General features: G+C 44.2%; 1 protein-coding gene across 1 annotated transcript; it reads left to right on the forward strand.

Annotated features, from left to right (window-relative positions):
* Positions 1 to 357: 357 nt before the first annotated feature.
* Positions 358 to 23,788, forward strand: TOR3A (torsin family 3 member A). The gene is made up of 6 exons (XM_044004178.1): positions 358 to 789; positions 4,288 to 4,401; positions 10,753 to 11,018; positions 13,796 to 13,971; positions 22,001 to 22,125; positions 22,932 to 23,788. The coding sequence occupies exons 1-6, from the start codon at positions 543 to 545 to the stop codon at positions 23,180 to 23,182; spliced, it is 1,179 nt and encodes a 392-aa protein (XP_043860113.1). The 5' UTR covers positions 358 to 542; the 3' UTR covers positions 23,183 to 23,788.
* Positions 23,789 to 25,513: the final 1,725 nt, after the last annotated feature.

Consider the following 25,513-nt stretch of genomic DNA (forward strand, 5'->3'; position numbering starts at 1 on the left):
CCCCCACGCCCTTCCCCACCCCCGAAACCTCCCCCAAAGTACGGTGTTTCCTGATAGCCGAGACCCAACTGGAAGTCCCTCCCCCTCCCCCTTCCTCCTCCCCCGTCTGGTCTTTCTGGGGCGGGTTTAGAATCGCTGGGTTCTTATCTTAGGCACGGCCTGTCCTGGGACCTCCTCAGGGTCAGTCTGGCCTGTCCTGGGACCTCCTCAGGGTCAGTCTGGCCGGGGCGACATCTGGAAGGGGTGGGGGAAGAAGAGGATGGCACACTGCCCTAGCTGACGCCAACTGCCAGTCTTGCCTCAGCGAGCCAGCCCTTAGTGCGTAGGAGTCCCGCCCTGACAGCTGGCACCGGGTCTGTTGCCCTGGCAGCGCCAATCCCAGGCTGACGGGAAGTGAGAGAGCCCGGAAAAGTCCCAAGGCCACAGAGGACCAGGCTGAGTCGGGCTTCCCCTGATGCTCACTTCAGAAGCCAGTCCCAGAAGACACTAGGGGCCCAGTGGGTCCCCCTAACATCCGGATCCACCAGGCAGGCTGCCAAGCCATGCTGTCCCGAGGCCTCGCTCTGCTTCTCTGCCTCTTACTGGTGCTGCCCGAAGCAGCTGGGGAGGACAGGGGAGAGACCTGGTGGGACAGAACGGGAGCCCCCACGGCCAAGAAGGTGGGCAAGGGCCTGAAGGAGCGCGTGAAGGCTGTGACAGCTCTCTCCAAAAAGTACTGGGCTTACTTCTCCTGCCAAGTGTGGCCCCAGGACTGTGAAGAGGAAATGAAAACTGCCTCTAAGTCACTGGGTAAGACCCCGACCGCCCCTTCACCCCTCCTCCCCAGCCCCACGTGCCTTCCCCATAATGATTCCAGCTGAGAAGCCCTGCGAGGAAAATTACCCAGGAGGCACTTAGTCCAGTCCTTCACATTTTACCCATGAGGAATATGAGGCCTAGGGACTTGTCCAAAGTCTTGTAAGCTTTAGTGGTGGGATTTGAACTCCAGTCCCCTGGGCTCTCAAACCCTTGTTCCTTCCCCTCTACTGCCAACCTCACCAAGTTGTGGGGTTTGCAAAGAGTTTTATGTACATTATTTTATTCCTCAATAACATCCTCTGACAATATCACCTCCAGTTTATAGATGAGGAAACGAGGGCATTGGGTCACAAATCTCCACCTGGAAGTGAACGGATCTTGTCTGATCTGTTTGTTTAAGTGGCCTGGGAGGTGGGCTTCCTTATCCAAGTCTCACTTGACCTGGGACCTTCAATCTACCACCCGCCTCTCTGTGGGTCTGAACAAGCTGCCTAATCCCACTTGGCCCTGGTAGGACCTGCTGTAAGGCCCCGACACAATCTCCAGCTGCTTGAGACTAGGCTTGGAGGAAGCATTGCAATGTGAAGAGTTCTCTGTCTTTTAGGGCCCCAGAAGCCTTATCAGCTAGGACCAGCTGAGCACTTCCCTTCCTTCTTGGGTTCCAAGGATTCCATTCAGTTATTCAGCTATGCCAGGTGGACCGTCAGAGTTTCTTCTTTCTCACCTCTCAGAAGCACAGCCCAATATGGCGGACTATGGTTAGGCCAGCCTTAGACATGGTGGTTGGTGCTGAGCATCAGGGATACCCTCCTTCCCCTTCCAACCCAATCTCTGGCTTTGTGTGTCCTTGACAGTGCCCCCCTTTCACTACAAGTACTGACAAGGCACACCCCTTTACTTTCTGGGCTGTCCTGAACCCTAGGGTCAAGTGAAGGAGCTGCTCTTAAGAAGAAACATTCAAGGGGGCAGCTAAGTGGCACAGTGGATAAAGCACCGGCCTTGGATTCAGAAGGACCTGAGTTCAAATCCAGCCTCGGACACTTGACACTTACTAGCTATGTGACCCTGGGCAAGTCACTTAACCCTCATTGTCCTGCCAAAAAAAGGAGAAGAATAATAAACATTCAAACGGAGAGACCTGGAATATCCTGGTGGAGGTGGCACGGTTTATTTATTTATTTTTTGCGGGGCAATGGGGGTTAAGTGACTTGCCCAAGGTCACACAGCTAGTAAGTGTCAAGTGTCCGAGGCTGGATTTGAACTCAGGTACTCCTGAATCCAAGGCCGGTGCTTTATCCACTGTGCCACCTAGCTGGGTGGCACAGTTTATAGAATGCCAGGTTTGGAGTCAAGAAGACCTGAATTCAAATCTGGTCTCAGATACTTACTGGGCAAGTCACCTAACCCTGTTTGCCTCGGTTTCTTCATGTGTAAAATGAGCTGAAGAAGGAAATGGCAAATTACTGCAGTATCTTTGCCAAAAAAAACCCCAAAAGGGGTCAATAAAGAGTTGGACACAACCAAAAACTACTAAACGACAATAGGACTATAAGGGAAAGTGTCAGCCTGGAGCGGACACAAGCCATGTGACCTTGCTTAAGTCTCCTTACCTCTTTATTTGTTTGTTTGTTTTTTTTTAGTGAGGCAATTGGGGTTAAGTGACTTGCCCAGGGTCACACAGCTAGTAAGTGTTGTGTCTGAGGCCGGATTTGAACTCAGGTACTCCTGACTCCAGGGCTGGTGCTCTATCCACTGCGCCACCTAGCTGCCCCTCCTTACCTCTTTAGACCTAAGTTTCTTTATCTGTAAAGTGTAGGAGTTTGGATGATGTAATTTCTGAGACCCTAATATGATTCTTTTCCAAAACTCAAACCAAATCCTATAATAACAAAGACTGGAAAAATCCTCCATCCAACCAAAGAGATTTCCAAACTTTGCCAAATACCCATTTATTTCAAATTGTATTGAACATAACCAAATTCACTGTGACAAAGGAAATGACGCAGATCCTAGGAATCTGTCATAATGGGATTTAACTTAGAGAAAACAATGTTTATTTCCATCTGGGGATGGTTCTGCACGGTGCCTCTGCTCACTAACATCTAACTGATGCCCTGGACGTAGGGGCCAATCAAATTCCTTCTCTGATGTGGTCACTGTGTGTGAGGGGAATCTGAGGGGGGCGAAGGCAGTCAAGGCTGAGAACAAGGATTACACTGGGGGTTTGGGGTGGCAGCTCACTGGGTCCAGATGGGAAGTTTCCAGTCACAGACTATTAGCAGAATAGTAAGGATGTAAAACCCAACTTTCTGGGGAATCTGAAGCTCCCAGTGATTAGGGAGGGGAATAAGTGGCTCTTGGATCTCTAGGCTGGTGACCTCTATGGCACCTTTATCTCCCTTGGCAGACTGACTAGGCAGCTGCCCTGCTGGACTCACTGGGCTCTTCCTCAGAATAAATAGAGTCTGTCTCACACTGAGAGTTAGACACAAGGCCTCCAGCGGAAAGGAAAACAGTACAAGCAGTATGGTACAGGGAGAAGAACACTGCACGTGAAGTCAGGAGACCTGGCTTTGAACCCCAAAGTTTGCAAACCTGTGTAATTTTGAACACTTTATTGAATAAATGGAAACAAATGCTTTTTAAGTTTTTACCCTATGCTAACAACCTCATTGAGATCTGAAAATACCAATATAAACGCAAAGTCGTCCTTGCCCCCCAAGAAGCTTACATTCTCATTGAGGGAGAACCTTGGAAAATGATGAGGAATGGATCCACTGGGGAGTTGGTTGACAGCTTGTCTAGGAGCGACGGCTAATGATTTGTTTATGGTTCCAGAACTGGAAAGGACATGGGAAAGGGGGGAATGAAGTAAAGTATGATGGGAGGCCTGTATTTATTTATTGGGGGGCAGCTAGGTGGTGCAGTGGATAGAGCACTGGCCCTGGATTCAGGAGGACCTGAGTTCAAATCCGGCCTCAGACACTTAACACTTACTAGCTGTGTGACCCTGGGCAAGTCACTTAACCCCAACTGCCTCACCAAAAAAATAAAAACAAATAAATATTTACTGGGGAAATGAGGTGAGGACCCAATAAAAAGAGAACGGAATGGTTCTCTGGTTTCTTTTTCTTCAAAATGAGGCAAATGGACTAGATGATTTCTGAGGCCTCTTCTGACTGTAAATCATAGGATCTGAGCCTCCTATGATAAGATACAGAAATGATTTGGGGGGGGGCAGTGAGGGTTAAGTGACTTGCCCAGGGTCACACAGCTAGTAAGTGTCAAGTATCTGAGGCTGGATTTGAACTCGGGTCCTCCTGAGTCCAAGGCCAGTGCTCTATCCGCTTCGCCACCTAGCTGCCCCCAATAGAAATGATTTCACAAAAGAAGTTGAAGGTCAAGACTTCTTTGCTTCCTCCCCTGCTCCATCCAGCCTCCACTGCTGCTGCTCCAGCCCATTTTTCTTTCTTGCTTTTCCTTCTCTAGGGTGGACCTTTCCCATCCTGGGCCGGCAATACCTGGATATTCTTTCCAACTGGTACTGTAGCTTCAAGGAGTGCTGTGACAGGGCTGACTGCAGGATAACCAACAACATCACAGGTAAAAATGAGAATCACAACAGCAGATCACACCTGGAGAGCATTTTACAGTTTTAAAAGTACTTTTTTTACCCATGATCTTATTTGGGCCTCTGGGGTAGGTATGTGCTATCAGTTTCATTTTCTACATTAGGAAATTAAAACTCAGAGAAGGGTCAAATAACTTGTCAAGGGGGGGAGGCAGTTTGACTAAGGATTAGCAAGTAAGGGAACCTGAACTTTAGCCCTGATCTCCACAAATGAGATAATATTTGTAGAGTATTTAACACAAGTCCTGGTAATCGTTTGTTTCTGTCCCTCTTCCACACTCTCAAGTTTAGTACTCTTTTTATTATATCTCACTGACTCCCTGGAAAATCTTGTATCCCACATGGACAAAGGAGACAGCTGAGAGTGCTGGGCCTGGAGTCAGGAAGGTCTGAGTTCAAATTTGACCTCGAATACTTATTAGCCGTGTGACCCTAGGCAAATCAATTGACCTTTCTGCCTCAATTTCCTCAACTGTAAAAATGGGTAAGACAATAGCATCCATCTCCTGGGGTTGTGAGGATCAAATGAGATCATATTTGTAAAGCTTTTAGCACAGTGTTTGACAGTAGGTGCTCAATAAATGCTTGTTTCCTTCTGTGCAAAGGGGCCCTGAGATCCTAAGCGAGGGGAGGCAATTAATCTATTAACAAGCTTTTATTGAGCACCTACTCAGTAACTATGTTAGGCACCAGGTGCCTATCACCAGGTGATAAGAATGACAGTCCCTGTCTTCAAGGCACTTACATTCTTTTGTTTTTTTGGGTTTTTTTAATTTTTAAATTTAATTTTTTTGCAGGTCAATGAGGATTAAGTGACTTGCCCAGGGTCACCCAGCTAGTAAGTGTCAAGTGTCTGAGGCTAGATTTGAACTCAGGTCCTCCTGAATCCAGGGCTGGTGCTTTATCCACTGCGCCACCTAGCTGCCCTGCTTGCATTCTCTTGTATACATATCAATGGAAACAAAATGCATGCAAAGAAAAACTATAGGAAAGAATACCAGTACTGCTTGCTGGGAGTGTCAGCAAGAGGCATCATGTGAGAGGCAGAGCTCTTCAGATGAACTTTAGCAAGTCAGAGATTCTAAAAGCAGAATCTTCTAAGAGGAAGGTCCATTAGTGGGATGGGGCAAAGCCTGTGCAAAATTCACCCAGATGGAAGATGGAATGTGACAGAGGCAGCATAAATCGTGATCCCATTATATTGTCATTCAGGGCTGTTTTGTAGCCTGACCACATAAGCAAATACTGATAGGGTGGCCTGATTATGTGTGGGCCACCCCAGGGGCAGGGAAGCATAGGAAAACAGGGTGTTATTTCTCCCAGGTCACCCACTCTTGTCCGGAGTAGACAAGTATGGAACGCAGCTGAGAGTATTCTGAGCCCAAACATTCTTTGAGCATCATATGAGGGCTCCAGATCCCCCTAAGCCATAATTTGTTAAATATTCAGAAACAGCATTTCTCCCAGTGTTAGGTGAAGGACCCCAGAAGCTGGGGGTGACTGCTTTATTTCACTGCAAACTTAGCACTAATTTCAGAATAGTTTCTTAGGAAAGTAAGCATGAAGTCTGAATGCACAAATATTTGCAAATGCTTATTTTAGGAATCACCCCGTGCTGGTGTGTTGGTCTAGTTTAGATTCTGTCTTTGATGTCAGGGCACTTGTGGGCATGTGATAAACACAGATCTAACTACAAGATGCACATTGGCTTTAGAGAGGTGTAAAATGGTTCCAAGCCCTAGGAGGAAGGTTATTACTGGCCGTGGAGGTTTCTGTAAGTAAGGTGGCATTTGAGTTGGGCTTTAGAGAATAAGCAGAAAATCAATCAGTCTACCAGCTAGTATTTATTTAGCACCTACAAATCTAAAGAATGAGACAACCTTACTTATAAGGAGTTTACCTTCAAATCTGGGGGAGATGAGTAGATAATAGAATTATATATAGCACGGATACAAAGTTAATAAATACATATAGGAGCAGCTAGGTGGCGCAGTGGATAGAGAACCGGCCCTGGAGTCAGGAGTACCTGAGTTCAAATCTGGCATCAGACACTTAACACTTAGCTGTGTGACCCTGGGCAAGTCACTTAACCCCAATTGCCTCACTAAAAAATAAATAAATAAATACATACATATAGCTGAATATAGGGTAGTCTGGGAGGGAGGGTGCTTGCAATTGGGGGGATCAGGAAAAGGTTTCATGTAGAATATAGTGCCTGAGCTACATCTTAAAGGAAGAGAGAGACCCTATGAGGCAGAGGTAAGAAGGAACCATTGTGGTCACTGGGGATGACCCGTACAAAGATAAGGAAATGGGAGATACTGTCATGTGTGAGGAACAGAGAAATAGCCCTATTGGCTGGATCATAGGATATAGAAGGGAAGGCATGTCTTATGAAACTGAAAGGACGGGTATATAGGGATTTAAAAGCTGAACAGAAGAATTTCAATTTTATCCTAAAAAGAATAAGAGCCAGTAGAGTTGATTGAGTAAGGAAGTCACATGATCTGATCTGTACTTAAGGAAAATTACTTTGGTATCAGTAAGAAGGATGGACTGAAGTGGAGAGAGACTTGAGACCAGGAGACCAATCACAAAATTGTTGGAACAATAGAGATGAGAGATAACAAGAGCCTGAACTAAGATAGTAACTATGTGAGTGGAGATGAAGGGTCAGTTGGGAGAGATGTGAAGATAGAAATGACAAGTGGTCAAGAGAAAGAAAAAAAGCAACTAAGCATGGGGAACAGTGGATAAAAAGGCACGGAGGTGGGAAGGCCTATTTGGAGAGTGAAGGCTATCTAGTTTGGCCGAAGGGGAGCAATAAATGCCTGGATATGTAGGATAGCAAGATTGTGGCAAGCCTTGAATGCCAGCCAAAGAGCTCGAACCTTATTAAGTATTGATGAAGGAACTTATTGACACAAGTGACATGAGCATGTAAAAAAAGGGTCATTTCATCACATCGTTATGAAGACTGGTTTGTCTTTACTTTATACGTATTTTGCTTCAACTGATGAGTACATATATATAAAAGTTTCCTGCAAAAGAATCTAAGCTGGGGGCAGCCAGGTGGTGCAGTGGATAAAGCACTGGCCCTGGAGCCAGGAGGACCTGAGTTCAAATCCAGCCTCAGACACTTGACACTTACTAGCTGTGTGACCCTGGGCAAGTCACTTAACCCTCACTGTCTCACAAAAAAAAAATAATCTAAGCTCCTTGAAGGTAGGGACTATTTAATTTTTTTCTTTGTATCACTTCCTTGCACAGTGTTTGGCACATGGAGAGGAAAGAATGGGGCAGAAAGACCTGTTGAAATAGGCTGATGGATGGTAACAGATATCTGTATTAGGATGAGGGAAGCAGAAATGAAAGGGGAATGAAAATGAACTGTTTTTTAGGTAGAAACTGGAGAACGTGTCTTTGAGCTCATTGAATGGCTATGAGATACAGGGGAGAGAGTCAAAGATAATCACATGCATGCAAATACACGGTTTGCAAACAGGAAAACCAGAATTTGAACTTACCTTTCTAGGCCTCGGGAGGGTATCCTGATACCCAGATGCATCTTGACAGTTTTTTGAGAATATCTGAGTTGACCCAGACTCTGAGCATCTTAAAAATACGGTGGTCACATTAGCAAGATGCACCTTTAACCTTTCCAGTGCCTTTAGTAACTGAACATTATAGTCTAGGTGAGATGCTGGCCTTTCAGCTTTCCCCAGTACTCTTTTCCTAAGTCAACCAGTCAGTCAATCATAAAGGCCTGTCTGGTCACTCTCAGAACCATAGCTTGTGGACAGCTTATTCATCCAGCCCCCTCCTCCCTTCTACCTTCACTCAGAAATTCTGACTTGAGCGCTCCTTGTTCCTTGTGATGAAGATAATGGTGATAACATCAGTGACATATATTTATTATTAAGTGCTGACTATGTACAGGGCCTAGTGCTAGGTGCTAGGAAAAATACAAAGTTTGGATAAGATACAGTCCCTGTCTTCATGGAGTTTACAGTCTAGTAAAGAAACCTACAAACTAATAGCAACAATCTTGGGAGGTAGATCGTGCAGGTAGTATTATTCCCACATCACAGATAAAGAAACTGAATTTGGGAGAGGTGAGGTGGCATGCCCAAAGTCACTTAGGAGCTTTTGGGAAGACAAAAAGCACTCCCTTCCCACTAATTGGTTATTGGCCCTGTCAATATATAAGGAGTAACTTTGAGAATTCTTTCTCCATCCAATATCCCACAAATGAAACACATCAGGAAATCTTTAAGATATTGAAGGAAGAGGGGCAGCTAGGTGGCACAGTGGATAAAGCACTGGCCCTGGATTCAGGAGGACCTGAGTTCAAATCTGGCCTCAGCTGTGTGACCCTGGGCAAGTCACTTAACCTTCATTGCCCCACCAAAAAAAAAAGATATTGAAGGAAGGAGATTTTATAGCATCCCTCAGTTCCAGGAAGGAGGCACCCATGCTTTAGGCAGGAATTTGTACTAAATGACCTATTAAGTTTCTTCCAATTCTGAGACTCCATCATCATAAGACTTAGAGCTGGAAAAATACCATAAAGATCATCCATTTCAACACCTTCATTTAAAAAATTAGGAGTGGGGCAGCTAGGTGGCACAGTGGATAGAGCACCGGCCCTGGAGTCAGGAGGTCCTGAATTCAAATCCGGCCTCAGACACAACACTTACTGGCTGTATGACCCTGGGCAAGTCACTTAACCCCAACTGCCTCACCAAAAAAATTTTTAAAAATAAAATAAAAAACAGGAGAGATTAAATGTCTTGTCCGAAGGCACATATATAGCAAGTAATGGGGCTATGATTTGAACTTAAGCCCTTTAACTCCAAAACCAGGGATCTTTCCACTATAATACATTAGTCTGTCTTTATGTCCCCCTGGTAAGTTCCTTGAGAGCACAGGCTGTGTCATTGTTCATATTTCTTTCTATCCCCAGAGATTATAACAAGGTCTTTGACATAGTAGATGATTAACATGTTTGCTGAATTTATTTGTCAATCTGACAATAACCATTTATTAATGCCTATTAATAATGCTATGTGTCGGGGCAGCTAGGTGGCACAGTGGTTAAAGCACTGGCCCTGGATTCAGGAGGACCTGAGTTCAAATCTGGCCTCAGACACTTGACACTTACTAGCTGTGTGACCCTGGGCAAGTCACTTAACCCCCATTGCCCCACAAAAAAAAAAATAATAATGCTATGTGTCAGCTCTGGGGATACAAAGAAAGGCAAAAAAAAGATTGGTCTCTGCTCTCAAGGAGCTTGCTATCTTGATGGGAGAGACAACGTGCAAACAATTATATACAAATAACTTGAATACAAGATAAGTGGGAGATGATCAATCAATAGGGGGAAGGGAATTAAGGGGGACTGGCAAAGTTTGCTGATCCTTCTGCTGCAGTCTAGGCCCACCGGTCTCCTGGTCTGCTTTCTGGTGTGACAAAGAATGACTGATCCCCAGCGGACCCATATATATTTAGAATTTTGGGGGGCAGCTAGGTGGATAAAGCTAGTGGATAAAGAGCCGGCCCTGGATTCAGGAGTATCTGAGTTCAAATCCAGCCTCAGATACTTGACACTTATTAGATATGTGACCCTGGGCAAGTCACTTAACCCCCATTGCCCCGCCCCCCCAAAATTTTCCCCGTTACATGTAAAAACAAATTTTCACATCCATTTTTTTAAAACTTTGTGTTCTAAATTCTCCCTCCCCACCCCTCCACAAGAACTCAAGCAATTCAATATATGTTATACATGTGAAGTCATGCAAAACATCTCCACATTAGTCAGGTTGTGAAAGAAAACAGACAAAATAACTTTATAATGAGAAACTAACAAAAAAAATTTTTTTACTTCAACCTGTATTCAGATACCATCAATTCTTTCTCTGTAGATGGGTTGCTTTTTTTCATAAGTCCTTCTGATAGTGTCCTGCTCATCATTTCTTTCACAGTTACTATTACTAACTGTATTACCCTCCGTCCTATTCCCTTCCCTTGATATTTACTCTATTTTCTATCTTCTTTCACCTTATCCCTCCTCAAGTGTTTTGCTTCTTACTGCTCCCTCCCCCAATCTGCCCTCCCTTCCTTCATATCTCCTCCTTTATCCCCTTCACCTCCCACTTTCTCGAGGGAGCAGCCCCATATACAAAATGGAAGACTGGGATTAGATTAAGCCTAGCTGTATTACTTTGGGCCCTCAAGCTAGTTATGTTATTGTGCAATGACTGATGGATAGGTATGTGTGTATTCTTATACTTAAATCTGTGACTTTTTCCCTCTCCTCTTAGGCCTGGAGATAGACCTAAGCACCCGACTACATGGTCAGCACTTGGCTCGGGAAGTGGTTCTGAAATCAGTAAAGGGCTTCCTCTCGGTGCCGCAGCCAGAGAAACCTCTAACCCTGTCATTCCATGGCTGGTCTGGCACAGGCAAGAACTTTGTGACGCGGATGCTGGCGGATCACCTATACCAAGATGGGCTGGAGAGTGAGTGTGTTCAGGTGTTCATCTCCATGCTTCATTTCCCTCATCTGAAATATGTGGACACATACAAGGTGAGGAGAAGCCCTGGGGGGGGGTCTATGGAGAACATCCCCAGTCAAGAGGTTGTGCTTTTTTTTTTTTTTAACTTTTTTTTTTTTTGGTGAGGCAATTGGTGTTAAGTGACTTGCCCAGGGTCACACAGCTAGTAAGTGTCAAGTGTCTGAGGTCAGATTTGAACTCAGGTCCTCCTGAATCTAGGGCCGGTGCTCTATCCACTGTGCCACCTAGCTGCCCCAAGAGGTTGTGTTTATGGGAGAATCCAACCCATGAACCTAGTCAGCAGGCACCTAGAGTGAAGGATACTGCAGAAGATAGTGCAAGGAAGTGAACAGGCTCTCAGAGGAAACTGAAAATGTCAAATAGAGGGTCAATTGGAAGTGGGAAGGTGAATTTCCTTATTTCAACAAGAACAAGAGTAGGGTTCATTTTTTTTTTTTTAAAGATGAGCATCCCTGCACAGCTTTCCTCTGTTTCAGTGCTACTATGGGGGCTGTTAGTTCTTAGAGGTCAGGAAGGGTATCATGTACAGGCTAGGGGCAGGGAGAGGTCATCTGAGTTCCTCTAAATCTAGTTGGAGAATGCAGTGGGATCACAGTTTAAGCCGTGTCTGTGATATAGCCAAGCAACACAGCATCCTGGAATTTAGAGCGGGAAGAGACCTTATAGATCAGATGACCCAAACCCCCATCTTACAGAGGAGGAAACTAAAGGCTAGACAGTGGAAGTGACTGCCCACCATCATCAATTAGCCTCCATAGGAATGAATGGTAAACCATAGAATCACGGAGCACGAGGACTGAATAGACTTTTTCTGATGGCTGAAGGACCAAAGGCAGTGCATTGTAGTGGATAAGAAGTTAGCCTTGGGGCAGCTAGGTGGCGCAGTGGATAAAGCATCAGTCCTGGATTCAGGAGGACCTGAGTTCAAATCCGACCTCAGACACTTGACACTTGCTAGCTGTGTGACCCTGGGCAAGTCACTTGACCCTCACTGCCCTGCAAAAAAAAAAAAAAGTTAGCCTTACAGCCAGAAAGGCCTGAGTTCAAGTCTTGTCTCTAATATGTACTGGTTGTGCAACCCCAAGGAACTCATTTAACCTCTTGGTGAGTTAGGCAACTCTCTAAGATTGTAAGTTGTAGAGAAAGTGCCAATACGCATTGGTAGAGGGAGTTTCTTCATTATGAAAACTGCACACTGGCCCTGGGCACATGGGGGACATTTAATAAATGCTTATTGACTGATTGATGAAATTATAGGTCCAGTTCTCTTCTCTATTCCAAAGTACCAATAAAACAGTTATCAGAAACCCTGCAGTTAACTCACAAAATCAAAAGAATCAAAACATAAAGAATGGATTTTGACAAAATCTTCAGTGTTTCAACAAACCTTCTCTAAAGTGTCACTTTGAGTCCTCATTGGGACCATGGAGATGACCCTGGATTCTCGAAGCCTAACAGAACATATGTTCTGCCAGGTCTTATCAAGCTAGAAAAAACTTGGCATCCTCAACAAATGTCTGTCTGTCATCCAAGACCAGCTGGGTAAAGTTTAGAGAGCTTTAATGTGAGAGTGTTGGCAACCCAGTGACGGTGGTTTGGGGGTCAGGAAGACCTGTTTACTGAGGTATTGATCTGGATCCATGGAAGGAGTCCTAACCTGATGGAATCATGGATAATATTAAAATTAAACCAAAAGTTAACACAAAGAACCCCTGGGACAGAAACCAAGAAATATTCTGGAGGTAACCTAGAGATGAAGATTGGCAGATCAGGGGACCAGAAGTTCTTGGGTGATAATTATTACTAAGAGATAATAGAGCACTGGGTTGAGGTTGGGTATGGAAGAAACTGTAATCGGGATAGGATATATGTGGAAAGAATACTGGATTTGGAGTTGCCAGGTCTGAGTTTAAATCCCTGCTCTGCCATTTTCTACCTATTATTGGTGGAAATGACCTTTTGGGGCCTCAGTTTCCTAATTTATAAAGAGTGTGAGACCTCAGAGGTCCCTTGCATTTCTAAATCTAGGATCCTATTGCCTTCCCTGACATTATAGGAGAGTTAGCCTCCTTTGGTTTTCGGTTTTAATTTTTAGAATTTATTTTTTCCTTTGGAATTTTTAAGGTAATTTATTGGGAAGCTCAAGGTAAAAGAAAAGTGGGGGTGGGGAGAGGCACAATGGTATAGTAGTTAGAGCAGGATTTCTTAACATGGGGTTGGTCCATGGACCTGGGCATCTGGGGATAGATTTCAAGGGGTCCATGAATTTAATTGGGAAAAAAAAATCCCATCTTTATTTTCACTAACCTTTAACTGAGATTTAGCATTTCCTTCAGCTATCCAAACAGGCAACAAAACATCATTGTGAGAAAGGATTTCCCCAAACTGCCAAAGGGGTCCCTGATACAAAAAGAGGTTAAGAAATCTTAGGCTGGAAGGTCAGCGTTGTGTCAGAAAGACAATGCATTTAAATCCTGCCTCTGATATGTATTAGCTGTGGGACCATGGGCAGGCAAGTCACTCAACCCCTCACTGCCCCGGGCAACCTTCTAAGAGTCCCACTGCAAATATGCATTCATTGGTGGATAGTTTATGCCCTGGGAAGAAAACCTTCCTCCAACCACCCATCCCCACAAGAGGAGAAGGATTAATATTGAAACCTGCTAGTTTGAACTAGAATTTGAACTCGGGTCATTCTGACTCCAGGCCCAGCACTCTATATCCAAAACCCAAATTTAGCTAGCTGCCTTTAATGACTCACCCTGGCCTCCCATTTACCTCTGTCCAGGAAAAGCTGATGGAACAGGTAAGCAACACAGTTCAGCGCTGTGGGCAAGCCCTGTTTGTCTTTGATGAGGCTGAGAAACTACCCCCAAGTCTGCTGGAGACTCTGAAACCATTCCTGGACCACTATGACACCATCAGAGAGATAGATTATCGGAGAGTCATCTTCATTTTCCTCAGGTAAGAACTGGGAAATGAGAAGGGAGGGGCCGAAGTGGAAGCCAGGCCTCATTTCTCAAATATATAGAGAACTGAGTCAAATTTATAAGAATACCAAGTCATTGGGGCAGCTAGGTGGCACAGTGGATAAAGCACTGGCCTTGGATTCAGGAGGACCTGAGTTCAAATCTGGCCTCAGACACTTGACATTTACTAGCTGTGTGACCCTGGGCAAGTCACTTAACCATCATACTCCCACAAAAAAAAAAAAAAAAGGAATACAAGTCATCCTCTAGTTGATAGTCAAAGGATATAAATAGGCAGTTTTCAGATGAAGAAAATAAAACTATCTATAGTCACATGAAAAATGCTCTAAATCACTACTGATTAGAGAAGTACAAATCAAAACAATTCTGAGGTACCACCTGTGAGATTTAAAATTGGATACTAGATCATAAATCTCCCCTCTTTAACCTTTCCCTTAATTTATCTCCCAGACTAGTAAATGGAAGAAGCTTCTGGTCTCTAGTTAGAGCTTTTATTGTGTGGTAGTTACCAGGTGATGTTGATTAGAGGGATAGGAAAGTAGAGATACAAAACAAATAGTCTTAAGTCTAAGCTTAGTCTGTATTCTGTATAAAACTCACCAAAAGCCCAAGGCCACCTTTGGGGAGAGAGAGAGAGAGAGAGACCGAGTCAAGCGCGTGCTGCTAACCGCGAGCCGGGCCGAGTCGAACTCCAGTCAGCGTCTGTCTGTGCAGCGCAGCCAGGGGACCAGCAGAGCAGGAAAGTGATCCCACTTCCATTCTCTCCTTGCCTTTTAAGCTCGCACCCGGAAGTGGAGTGCTTAGCATCTGGGCTGGCGTGCGTAGCCCATGCACGGCCATCGGTCTCCTCCCTGAAAGGGTGGTCCTTTAAAAAACTGGGGTCTTTCCGTATTCACTAACTGACTGTTAAAAAACTTTTTACCACACACCTCATACCTATCAGTTTGGCTATAAATGACAAAACAGGAAAATGATAAATGTTGGAGATGTGGGAAAATTGCAGAGTTGGTGGAGCTGTGAACTGATCCAACAATTCTGGTTGGTTTCTGCAGTAACTTACTATACTGAAGGCTAATGGGTGAGAAAGGAGGACCTAACTCCAGTTTTGGAATAGCCAAAGGGATGTATATCTGAGAAATGTATGTAACTATTCTGTTTCTAGTGTGGACAGGGAAGACAAGATGGGAATGAGTTTAGAATGATGACAGGGAGAACTTTTGAGTTAGATATCAAAAAAGAACTGCCCCAAATGTAAGGAGGATGAAATCCTAGACTGTATTACTAACGAAATTTCCATAGATTTAAAGAAAAATTGTAGTTGGCATGCTTTCTAAAATTATTTGAATACAGGAAGATGGGCTAGATAACTTTGCAAAGAGGCTACCTATGTCATTTAGCACCTCTTCTATGCAGGGGTTAAGGATTTTATCCTCATTTTAAGGAGGGGTAGAGTGAATTACAGCAAGGGGATTTCTTTCAGCAATATTTCTTTGTCCACTAAATGCCTTTTTCTTTATCACGTCTGAACATTAAGAGGACAGTATCAACTGGGGAGATAAGAATTCCAAGGAACTTGGAGGACTGCCTTTCCACAGGATCCTCTGATGAAATTAACCTAGGGAGCTAGGTGGATAAGCTTGAAGTGGATGCACTCAGTGGATCTCTTCATTGACTAGGAAGACTCAGGGGCTGAACTGGCTTCCTAAAATGACTCCTCAAAAATCTTCTGCCATGAGTTCTTGACTAATTTACTTAAGAGGGACTACACATTACCTTCATTCATTCATTCATTCATCTATTTATTATTTATCTCTCCATTCACTCATCTATTTATCTGCTTATTGCATAAAATTCTCTCTTCTTGGCATTCTCTTCCTTCCCAATAGCTCTAGGCCCATATTTATTCTCCATCTTCAAAAGAAATGGTGACTGCTACTTCTCCTTTCTCTTTATTCTTTCCTTCTCTCATCTCCCGATCCCTGTTCTTCATCATGCACCCACAGTGAGTACCTTGTCAGAGTAAGAAGTTAGAGACTTTTTGATCTGTGTTTCTCAAATCAAATTATACATAGGATGTGGCAAGCAAAAGAAAATTTAGATTTTTTTTTTTACCCAAAGTGTGGTGTCCTTCTTTAAGGGTCAGTTAGTCAACAAGCATATATAAAAGATCCATGTTTTCAAGCTCATTCCAAAGAAGCAGGGAGGAGGGAGCCTAGGAGCAAGACCCGGAGAGAGCAAGGAGCAGGAAGAATCACATTTGTTTTTAAGTAGTAAGGATGGGGCAGCTAGGGGGCACAGTGGATAGAGCACCGGCCCTGGAGTCAGGAGGACCTGAGTTCAAATCCAGCCTCAGACACTTAACACTTACTAGCTGTGTGACCCTGGGCAAGTCACTTAACCCCAATTGCTTCAGCAAGAAAAAAAAATAGTAAGGACATTTGGCCCTAAAAGCTTCACAAATTAGTAAAAATTGCAACAAGTGGCTAGCAGGCATTGCTCTAGACAGCCTGCACTTTTTAGGCCCTCTTGTCTAGACTGGTAAGACAGGCTCAGTTTTTTTATTCCTCTTGTTTTATTTGGTCAGTGGAATGGCCTGGCTACATGCCTACTTCATCTGTTGGGAAATCAATTGCACTCACCCACTGACTTTTGATTTGTATACATTTCATAATGGCACAGAGGTCAGCCTGTGAGCTTTTCGGGGTAAAAGTTTGCTTTTGTAATATTTGGGCCATTGACCTTCAACATGCTCTTCTCCCACAGTCATCTCCTGTCTACCCAAATCATCACCCTTCTCCCACTGACCTGTCTTCTTTGGGATTGCCAAGGTCTTTGAACTCTTGGACAAGTTTGAAAGAGGCAACCTTGAGTCCATGGGAGAAGGCTGCCAATAGGAAAAGATTTTCTGGTTTAAAGTCTAACTTAACGGTAGTAATTTGGTGACACTTCCCACCCCCAGGACTCTACCAAGTCAACCATTCAGTTCACCATGTTTACTGAATAATAATGTTTATTGATAGAGAGCACTGAATTTGGTGGTGGTGTGTAAAGAAAGTAAAGAAACCAAAGATAGCAAAAAATGACTTTTCTCTCATAGGAAGTGACTTTAAAACAAACAGAAACCCACATTCTAATAGATTTAAAACTATGTGCACAAGTGTGAAGGGAATAGGATTCCTGCTGTACATGGAGTTGATTGGATGCAATCATGCGGAGGGAGTCTTTGGGTGAAGGTTAAAAGGAAGCCTTTCCATTTACTGTAGGTGGTTAGGGATTGATTGTGTGTATTTTCATCCACCTCCATTATCAAGTGTAATTAATGGACTTTAGGAAAGTCTAGCCCATCTCTCTAAGGCCTGTAGAAGACGTGGCAGATAAGAGGATGGCTAAAGGCTAGGTGCCAGATAATTTCTTTAGTCCTTCATCAAATAATAGGGATTACATCTTCTCCAGCCTCATTCTGATCCCATTACAGATTATTTGAATGCCTGCTGATTCTTGCTAAAAGCCCAGGACTTGTTTTCAAGTATCCTAAATAAAGGAGTGGAATATAGTTAGATTATGTACAGGTAAATTGTTAACAAATGCACCCTGGAGGTTGGTTTGTTTGTTTGTTTTTATTTAAAGAACTTTTTGTGTTTGTATGAAAAGCAGACACATAGAGAATGGGTTGTAAGATGGTTAGACCTGGGCTTTAGAGTGGCTGAATGGAGGGTGGATTGGGAAGAGAAGAGACTGAGGCAGGCTGACCCACCAGCAGGCTTCTGCAATAGTCTGAACATGAGGTGCACTATGGTGGTGGCAGAATCAAAAGAGAAGAGGCTTATTCTAGAGAGGCTGCAAAGGGGAAACTAAAAGGTCTTGGCAGCAGACTGGATATGGTGGGGGGTTGGGTAGTAGGGTAGATGGTAAAGAGTCAAGGATGACACCTTGATGCTGCAAGCCTGAGACACTGAAGGATGGTTTTGCCCTTTATAGTAAAAGGGAAGTTGGGGGGGGGGGTTAAAGGGCAAGATAATGAGCTTGGTTTTGGACACATTGAGTTTAAGATGTCTACTGGACATCCCAGTTGGAGATGCCTAAAAAGCAGTTGGAGATGCAAAACTGGGGGTCAGTAAAGAGATTAGGGCAGGGATAAGTATATTTGAGAATTGTCAGCATTGTAATTAAATTCATGGGACCCAATGAGATCAAGTGAAGTAATGTAGAGAAAGAAGAGAGAAGAGGGTCTAGGGCAGAATTCTTTGGGACACCTCTAGTTACAGGGCATGACCTGGATGAGGATCCAGCAAAGGAGACTGAGAAAGAATGGTCTAATAGGCAGGGGAGGAACCAAGAGATTGAGGTGTGCTAAACACCTAGAAAGAAGAGTGTATCGAGAAGAGAATGATCAATAGTGTCAAAAGCAGCAGAGTGGCCAAGAAGAATGATGATTGATAAAAGACCACTGGACTTGGCAATGAAGACTTGGTCATTTTAGAAAGAGTAATTTTAGTGGAATGATGAGGTTAATAGGACCCTTGCAGACAGCCTAAGGCAAGGAAACACTGGCTGCATGGAAAGATGGATTGGGCTTGGGAATCAAGAGACATGGAACCACAGAATTATGTGGGTTTGGGTCCCAGCTCTGCTACTTTTTAGCTAGCTTTATAATATTGTGTGGCTCACTGAAACTTCTTGAAACTCAGTTTTCTCATATATAATATGGCGATAACATCCTCTGGGAAGATTAGGTATGTTCACAGGCTGCAGGATAATAATTTTATCACTAGAAAGGACTATGTTATAAGTCACCTAGTCCAGTCCCCTCCTTTTAAAGATGAGGAAACTGAGGCCCCGAATCTAATTCCTCGAAGTCCAATGTGTACCATATAAACATAGCCATACTAATCAAAAATTGGGGAAAGCCCTTTTTAAATACAGGAAACTCTGAAAGGACCCAGGGGATTATATAATTCTCCTGAAGGTGGATGGGAGAGATTCGGGGCAGAGGTTTGTGCTGTGCTGTCATCTGGATACCCTCCAGTTAAGGGAGATAGATAAGTCTGAAACTGAGTTCACCTTCTGTAGGTAATTATACTAGAGGGCATTCACTCGGCTGTGTAACAGGGCTGGCTTTTCACCCAATGATTATGTATTCCTTGTGTATACAGATGATTAGAAGTTGCTATCCCTTTCTGGACAATCTTTCTATAAGTCAAGTGATGAGCTGGCACAGGGTGAGGAGTTGAGCAAGAGCTTTAGTAAATGGGGGAAAAAGGGACAGCTGGAGCTAATTCAAAGAGCAGTAGGACCCTAGAAGAAAGGGGGTGGTTGTGTGGTTAGAGATTCCAGCCATTTCTGTATAACCTATCCATGCAGCACCTAAAACCCACGGGTGCTCAAGAGCTACGGATTGTTGAGAATAGTCAGATTGGTCTCACAGGGCAGAGAGACATTTGACCAAGCCATGTACCATTAAAACACAAAATTTTAAGTAGGATGAAAAAGGTTAAGTGACTGGTTCCAAATCACATGGTGTAAGATGTGAATCTGGGTCACTGGCTGTCAAACCCTGCTGATGCCTACATGCTGAGGTGTGAGGTTTTGGCAAAGGGGAAGGAGGAGAGAAAGGAGAAGGGAAAAGAAGGAAGCAGGGAAAGGGCTCATGCTTTGTGTCTGTATGGGCCATAAATGTTTCACCCAGGAAGTGGATTAATGACATCCAGAGATAACACCAAAGATTCATATTAAACAACAGGGTTGTTCTTCCCACTGTTCCTCAGTCAGTTCCTAGGATTTGCACATAATGTCATTAATATTTTAAAAATACATTTTATGGATGCCTTTTGGCTTTTATATCATAGTAATTTCTGGGTGAAAAAACCCTTTTCCAACCACCTCTAAATTAAAATCTTTTTGTAGCAAAGAAAAAACAATTGAATATAAACATCAGATATAATGATTACGTCTTTTTTTTTTTTTTAGTGAGGCAATTGGGGTTAAGTGACTTGCCCAGGGTCACACAGCTAGTAAGTGTCAAGTGTCTGAGGCTGGATCTGAACTCAGGTACTCCTGACTCCAGGGCCGGTGCTCTATCCACTGTGCCACCTAGCTGCCCCCAATACATCTGATGATGTATACACCATTTTTATGCCAGCAATCTCTTGATTCTCTGCCACAAGCTTTTTTCATCACATTTTGTCCAGGACCATTTTTTTGATTTTCAGTTATTTAAGAGTTTAACTTCATTTTTGGAATCTTTTCATTCACCTTCCTTAGTTCAAATCTGGTTTCAAAAACTTAACTAGCTGTGACACTGGGCAAGTCACTTAAACCTTGTTTGCCTCAGTTTCCTCATCTATAAAATGAGCTAGAGAAGGAAATGGCAAACCATTCCAGTATCTGTACCAAGGAAACCCCAAATGAGATCACAAAAGATCAGACATAACTGAAAAGCAACTGAACACCCACCACCACAGTGGAAAATGACCTGAAACAGAAAGCTGAAGACCTAGACTGACTGAAAGAAGGTACTTATGAATATTTACCTTGTGCAAAGCACTTAGGATACAAACACAAAAGTAAGCCGGTACCTACTTTCAAGAAGCTCACATTCTAATGGGGGAAATAACATATATACAGGGTTTAAGATTCCAGTTCAAGTTGCTACATGTGTATAATCTTATACTTGCTACAGAGCATGTATAAGATTGGTCCCCATCTGTAAAATGGAGACCATCATTATGTAGAAAGAAGGAATTCATCCTTCATATAGAGGAGCTACATGACCTCTGCTTTTTCCGACTGTAGTTTTATTATTTATCATCCCTAATGCTATGATTCTACATTTGTTCTCATTTTTTTTTTTTTTTTTTGGCGAGGCAATGAGGTTTAAGTGACTTGCCCAGGGTCACACAGCTAAGTATCAAGTATCTGAGGCTGGATTTGAACTCAGGTTCACCTGAATCCAGGGCCAGTGCTTTATCCACTGTGCTACCTAGCTGCCCCCTTGTTATCATTCTTTCTCTTCTCCCTCTCTCCTCCCTCCCCACCTCCTCTCTCTCTTTTTTTTTTCTTGGTGAGGCAATTGGAGTTAAGTGACTTGCCCAGGGTCACACAGCTAGTTAAGTGTTAAGTGTCTGAGGCCGGATTTGAACTCAGGTCCTCCTGACTCCAGGGCTGGTGCTTTATCCACTGCGCCACTTAGCTGCCCCTTCCTCTCTTTTCTCACAACCCAGTGAGTTAGAGTCAGGACTTGGGTTTCAGTTCTGATTCTTCAGCCACTTTATGATCTGTGTGTGGCTTCTCTAAGATTCAGTTCATCTTTAAAAGAAGAAATTGACCAGATGGCCTCTTAGGTTCCCAGTACTACTTAATTTTAGTGGCTTCCCTCTGAGATTTCTTCCAGTTCATCCTGTATTTGTCCTGATAGTATCACAGTTGTTTACACATGGTCTCCCCCATTAGAACGGAAGCTCCTTGGGATAGTCATGTCTGCCTTTGTATCCCCAGCACAGGGCCTGACACATAACAAATGCTTAATACATGCTTGGTAACATCAGCTCAAGTGCTAAATGTGTGATCTTATGATTTGCTTAGGGTCATACAAAGTCAAACTGGTTAGGTCCTGGCTGCTTCAGTGCTCCTTAGGTAATGAGGACGGTAGTAATGTCCCCCTCAATCCAACTTCTGGTTTAGAATCAGATTTCCTGGGAAAGGGTGTGACTGTCATACCGCCCCCCCCCCCCCAACAAATGCAGTATTTTGTTGGAAGGTGTTTTGGTACAAAAAAGAGAAGCGAGGGGAAATAACAAGCCATTTCATGCTTTTGGGGGGGGGTGGCAATGAGGGTTAAGTGACTTGCCCAGGGTCACACAGCTAGTTGTGTCAAGCATCTGAGGCCAGATTTGGACCCAGGTCCTCCTGAATCCAGGGCCGGTGCTTTATCCACTCTGCTACCTAGCTGCCCCTCATGCTTTTTAAAAAATATTTATTTTTTTTTTCATTTCATGCTTTTCTAGTAACCTTGGGGGCAACATCATCAATGAAGTGGTCCTGAGTTGGCTTAAGGCAGGAAGGTCCAGGGAAGAGATCACCATGGAGGACCTGGAGCCCCACCTCCAGGCTGAGATCCTGAAGTCAACAGGTAACCAGCCCAAACCAAAATCAGGCAAAGGAGGGGCCTCCCTTGAAGGCAGCTCTGAGGGGAGAAGGGGGCAGTTAGACAGCCCTTGTGATAATGGGGGTGGGAGGGAGGGAGAAGGCTAATAATTGATCATCGTGCTATGCCAACATGGTACAGCTGGAGCTTCTATGTCCTTGACCTGATTTTATCCAGAATGGTGTGGGTGTATATGGGGGGAGGGGGAGAGGGGAAGAAGTGCTATGAGGGAAGCTGAACTGGTCCTTTGCAAAGATTCTTTTTTTTTTTGTGGGGCAGTGGGGGTTAAGTGACTTGCCCAGGGTCACACAGCTAGTGTCATGTCTGAGGCTGGATTTGAACTCAGGTCCTCCTGAATCCAGCCAGGGCCGGTGCTTTATCCACTGAGCCACCTTGCTGCCCCTACAAAGGTTCTTTAATAGATGAGTTTGAGACCATGGCCCCAGAGGTCTTTTGATGTGAATGTCCTTTCTATTTTTTTTGGCGGGGCAAATGGGGTTAAGTGACTTGCCCAGGGTCACACAGCTAGTAAGTGTTAAGTGTCTGAGGCTGGATTTGAACTCAGGTCCTCCTGAACCCAGGGCTAGCGCTCTATCCACTGCACCACCTAGCTGCCCCATGTCCTTTCTATTTTACAACAGAGAGAGTAGGAAACTGACCCACAGCCTTTTGGCAAAGGTCGTGTGATTTTTAAACAAAAGCAGTAGACGACCTGTCCTTGACTTCTTGAAAGCCTCAGGGGTCTGGGACACAGTGGTGAGGGCTTCTGGGACATTGGATCTCATTTGCAGATAGCAACTTTGGCCACAGCCGACTTGTGAAAGAGAACCTGATCGACTTCTTTGTCCCCTTCTTGCCACTCGAGTACGATCACATCAAACTGTGTGCTCGAGATGCTTTCCTGGGCCGGGACCTTGAGTACACCGAGGAGGCACTGGACAAAGTTGCCAAGATGATGGTGTATGTACCCAAGGAAGAGAAACTCTTTTCCGCTCAAGGCTGTAAGTCCATTTCCCAGAGAATCAACCTCTTCCTGCCTTGACGGCCACCTGAGAGGACTGCATGAGAGGAGCCTTCTCTTTACCTCTCCACAGACCAAAAGGCCTCCTAGGAACACCATTGAACAGCCTGACTCCTGCAGGAATATCAAGCATGGTGCCCTTTTACCTTGGGGCTTCGTAGGGCGGGAAGAAAAGCCTGTGCTCCAGCAATCACGAACCTGTTGGGTGTTTGTCCTTAAAATTATTTTGGTGCCTTTTGGGGAGCCTCCTGTGGGTGAACAGTGGCTGCTGGACAGTGCGTACAGTGAGAATTTGAGGCATGGAAAGCTCTTAAAGAAGCCCAGAGAGAAGTGGAAAATGAGGTTTAACTTAAATAGGGGTCAAGAGCCTCTCTGTTTCCAAGCTGTGTCCTTGGAATATCCCCGGTACAACCAGTGGGAATTCAGGAAGAGAAAGTGAGACAGCCTTAGCCAATGCGGGCAAGGTCTAACCAAAGAGAGGAACTTTATTATAGCTTTTCTGTTGCTTCAGATTTTTTTTTTTTTTTTGGCGGGGCAATGGGGGTTAAGTGACTTGCCCAGGGTCACACAGCTAGTAAGTGTTAAGTGTCTGAGGCCGGATTCGAACTCAGGTACTCCTGAATCCAGGGCCGGTGCTTATCCACTGTGGCACCTAGCCGCCCCCTGCTTCAGATTTTTAAAGGGAAATTAACTTTTTTAAAAAAGTTGGAGTGGGGGGAAAGAGGGAGAGAGAATTTTTGTTAGATGTGTAAAGATTAAAATTTTGTATTTTCCTAAGATCTTGTGTGTGATTTCTTGCAAAGCTAAAATTTGAGGTCATGTGCTAGAGGGAGGGAGGCCAGTGGGCACACACTTAGTGAATTCTTTTTTTTTTTTTTAAATGGGGCAATGGGGTTAAGTGACTTGCCCAGGGTCACACAGCTAGTAAGTGTTAAGTGTCTGAGGCCGGATTTGAACTCAGGTACTCCTGACTCCAGGGCTGGTGCTCTATCCACTGCGCCACCTAGCCGCCCCCACTTAGTGAATTCTGACAGTCCAATTCATAGTTAGATTATGGTTTGGGAGGGAGCAAGCACAATTCAGTCCAAAAAAAACCAAAAAAAGACAAGGAAGGAGAAGGAGACAGATACAGAGAAGACGACAATTAGGAAGGAACCCTACCTTCGATCTGTCAGAGAAAAGTGCCAGACCAGCCAGACATTTTTTGACTCTAGATTGTCACACCGAGTGATATGAACCTAAAGATGACCTGTGGGTTGAAGCTCAAAAAGCTATTCTGCCAAGTCCAATTCTGCCATGAAGCTAATGGTGGGACTTGATCCTTGGCTATGTGAAGCTCTTTCTGGGACTCCTGTTCGTTTTCCCAGAAAGCACCACCAGCTTTGATTTGTAGGTATAACAGCACTTAAAAATGGACAATGTACTTTACAGACACAATCTCAGTGGGTCCCATGAACAAGGTAGGGATAAGATGAATTCCATCTTACAGATAAGGAAATAAGCTCAGAGAGCTTAAGTGATTTGCCCATGGTCATACTACTAAAGTCAGAAGCAAGATTTGAATCCAGGGCTCTCTTGACTCAATCTACTAGACCAGACTGCTTCTCAAAAAAAAGGGGGGGGGGGGGCGGGAAACGAAGACCACCAGATATGAAAATCTGAGAACCTGGGATCACATGCAGGCTTCATATCTGGGTAGATCCATCACTAGGAATATCTTGCCATCATGGGCCTCTTCTTCCCAGCTTTGCACCTCTTGCTCAGAGAACAGTAGTCAGCACTACTGTTACTTATAGAACATGCACAACTGGTTCTTCTCTGATGCCATCACTATCTGTCTGATTCTTTGGACCCAAATCCCTTTTCCTAGCCCTTACTCCACTAATCTGTGTTGCTTCTATTAGAATATAAACTCCTTGGAGGTAGGAATTGTCTCACGTTGGTATTTCTTGCTCCAACACCAAACACTGCCTTGTACATAGATGCTTTCAAGTCACTTAACTCTACAGCCCTTGGTTTCCTTGTCTGTAAAGTAAGCCATTTGTACTAGGTAATATCCATAGGACCTGCTGAACTCTAAACAAAATGATCTCCTTAGCTCTAATGCAGGGAAAGGAGAGATCACAAGAGGCACAGTTTGGATGTGCCTAAAAATAAGCTGAAGTGACCCCAACCAAAACTGGGTGAAGATTGTAGTTAATGCCGTTCATTTAGGCATACAAGAGTGAGAAAGTGCTATGTGCTAGTGAGACAGCTAGCAATTTTCTTTGGCATAAGTTTGGGTTTTAGAAGCTTACTGTTCAATTAAAATGCCTATAAATTACACCTTTCCATAGATCAGATATAATGTGT

Source organism: Dromiciops gliroides, chromosome 4 (genome assembly GCF_019393635.1).
Source record: "Dromiciops gliroides isolate mDroGli1 chromosome 4, mDroGli1.pri, whole genome shotgun sequence".
Taxonomy (NCBI): Eukaryota; Metazoa; Chordata; class Mammalia; order Microbiotheria; family Microbiotheriidae; genus Dromiciops; species Dromiciops gliroides.

Coding starts and splice junctions, on each gene's coding strand:
- TOR3A (XM_044004178.1), top strand. CDS start 543: ATGCTGTCCCGAGGCCTCGCTCTGCTTCTCTGCCTCTTACTGGTGCTG. Junction 4,402..10,752: donor GATAACCAACAACATCACAG/GTAAAAATGAGA, acceptor CTCTCCTCTTAG/GCCTGGAGATAGACCTAAGC. Junction 22,126..22,931: donor TGAGATCCTGAAGTCAACAG/GTAACCAGCCCA, acceptor TCTCATTTGCAG/ATAGCAACTTTGGCCACAGC.